General features: G+C 44.2%; 1 protein-coding gene across 1 annotated transcript in view; it reads left to right on the forward strand.

Annotated features, from left to right (window-relative positions):
• Positions 1–1,433, forward strand: part of mxra5a (matrix-remodelling associated 5a) — a 16,782-nt gene that overhangs the window by 3,145 nt on the left and 12,204 nt on the right. Inside the window, exon 2 of the mRNA XM_034864144.1 lies at positions 820–1,018. Within this exon, the coding sequence (XP_034720035.1) occupies positions 820–1,018 (199 nt within the window). The remainder of the gene's footprint in view (positions 1–819; positions 1,019–1,433) is intronic.

A 1,433-nucleotide genomic window follows, 5' to 3' on the forward strand; every position in this document is an offset into this window, starting at 1 on the left:
AAGGGGGAACACCAGAGCAGGGGAGGGGAAAGGGGGAAACGCCAGAGCAGGGGGAATAAGCGGGGGAACACCAGAGCAGGGGGAATCAGAAGGTGGAAACGCCAGAGCAAGGGGAATGAGAGGGGGAAACGTAACCGAAACCAAAAGCTAGCATTAGAGATGTAGCTTGAATTCAGCCCAACTGAACAGCCGTGGTGTAGACAGTATAATGTAATGGTATAGTCATGGTATTTACAGTATAATATAATGGTATTGACAGTATAACGTAATGGTATAGTCATGGTATTTACAGTATAATATAATGGTATTGACAGTATAACGTAATGGTATAGTCATGGTATTGACAGTATAATGCAATGGTCTAGTCATGGTATATACAGTATAATATAATGGTATTGACAGTATAACATAATGGTATAGTCATGGTATATACAGTATAATATAATGGTATTGACAGTATAATGTAATGGTCTAGTCATGGTATATACAGTATAATATAATGGTATTGACAGTATAATGTAATGGTCTAGTCATGGTATATACAGTATAATATAATGGTATAGACAGTATAACATAATGGTATAGTCATGGTATATACAGTATAATATAATGGTATAGACAGTATAACGTAATGGTGTAGAAAGTATAATGTAATGGTCTAGACCTTAACAGTTCGGTTCTAGAAAATCCCTCTTGTAACCCGAGCAGTTGAAAAAGTGGGCTTAACTAAAGAAGCAGAAAGCACGGACCCCGACCCTTCTCTGTGGACTAGTTTCTGCACTGACCCCAGATTGATGCGCTCCACATGTTTGGAAACAGCTGCTGGGATGGAGAGGAGGGAACGGAAGGTGCAGTGGAGCTCAGCAGGCTGGGGGCAGGAGCAGGGCCGGGGGCAGGGCTCTGGAGCAACATCGGCCACCATCATCATCATCATCAGCAGCAGCAGCAGCAGCACAGTGGGGAGGATGCATACGACCGGACGCTCCATCTTCAGTCAGTCACAGCAGCTGCCCGTGGAGTAACTGCAACGATGATGTCACCAACACATCACACATTCATCACGGTGCGTTCCATGAGTACTAGGAAGTTGGAAACTTCAAATGGAACGATAGCAAACATCCAGCGTAGCGGCCCTGTGCATCAAGAGCACTGAAAGCTTTATTAGCACTAACTAGTGTCTCAGTGGATCAGCTGGACATCTGGTCCTGTCCTACTTTTATCTGTCCACATGTTTCTACCCTGTTTGCACTGAATACGCCGTAACCAACTGAAATAGCTAACAGCAGCTAACCTGGCTAGAGCTGTGAGATACGGTGGTCCGACTTAATGAATGGAAACTCGGTTTCTGTAGCTAGCTACCAAACACAACATGTAGCATATCTCATGCCTTCCACAGAAAACTTCTTCACAGTGCCACTCTGGGACCCAGCCTG

Source organism: Etheostoma cragini, chromosome 24 (genome assembly GCF_013103735.1).
Source record: "Etheostoma cragini isolate CJK2018 chromosome 24, CSU_Ecrag_1.0, whole genome shotgun sequence".
Lineage (NCBI taxonomy): Eukaryota > Metazoa > Chordata > Actinopteri > Perciformes > Percidae > Etheostoma > Etheostoma cragini.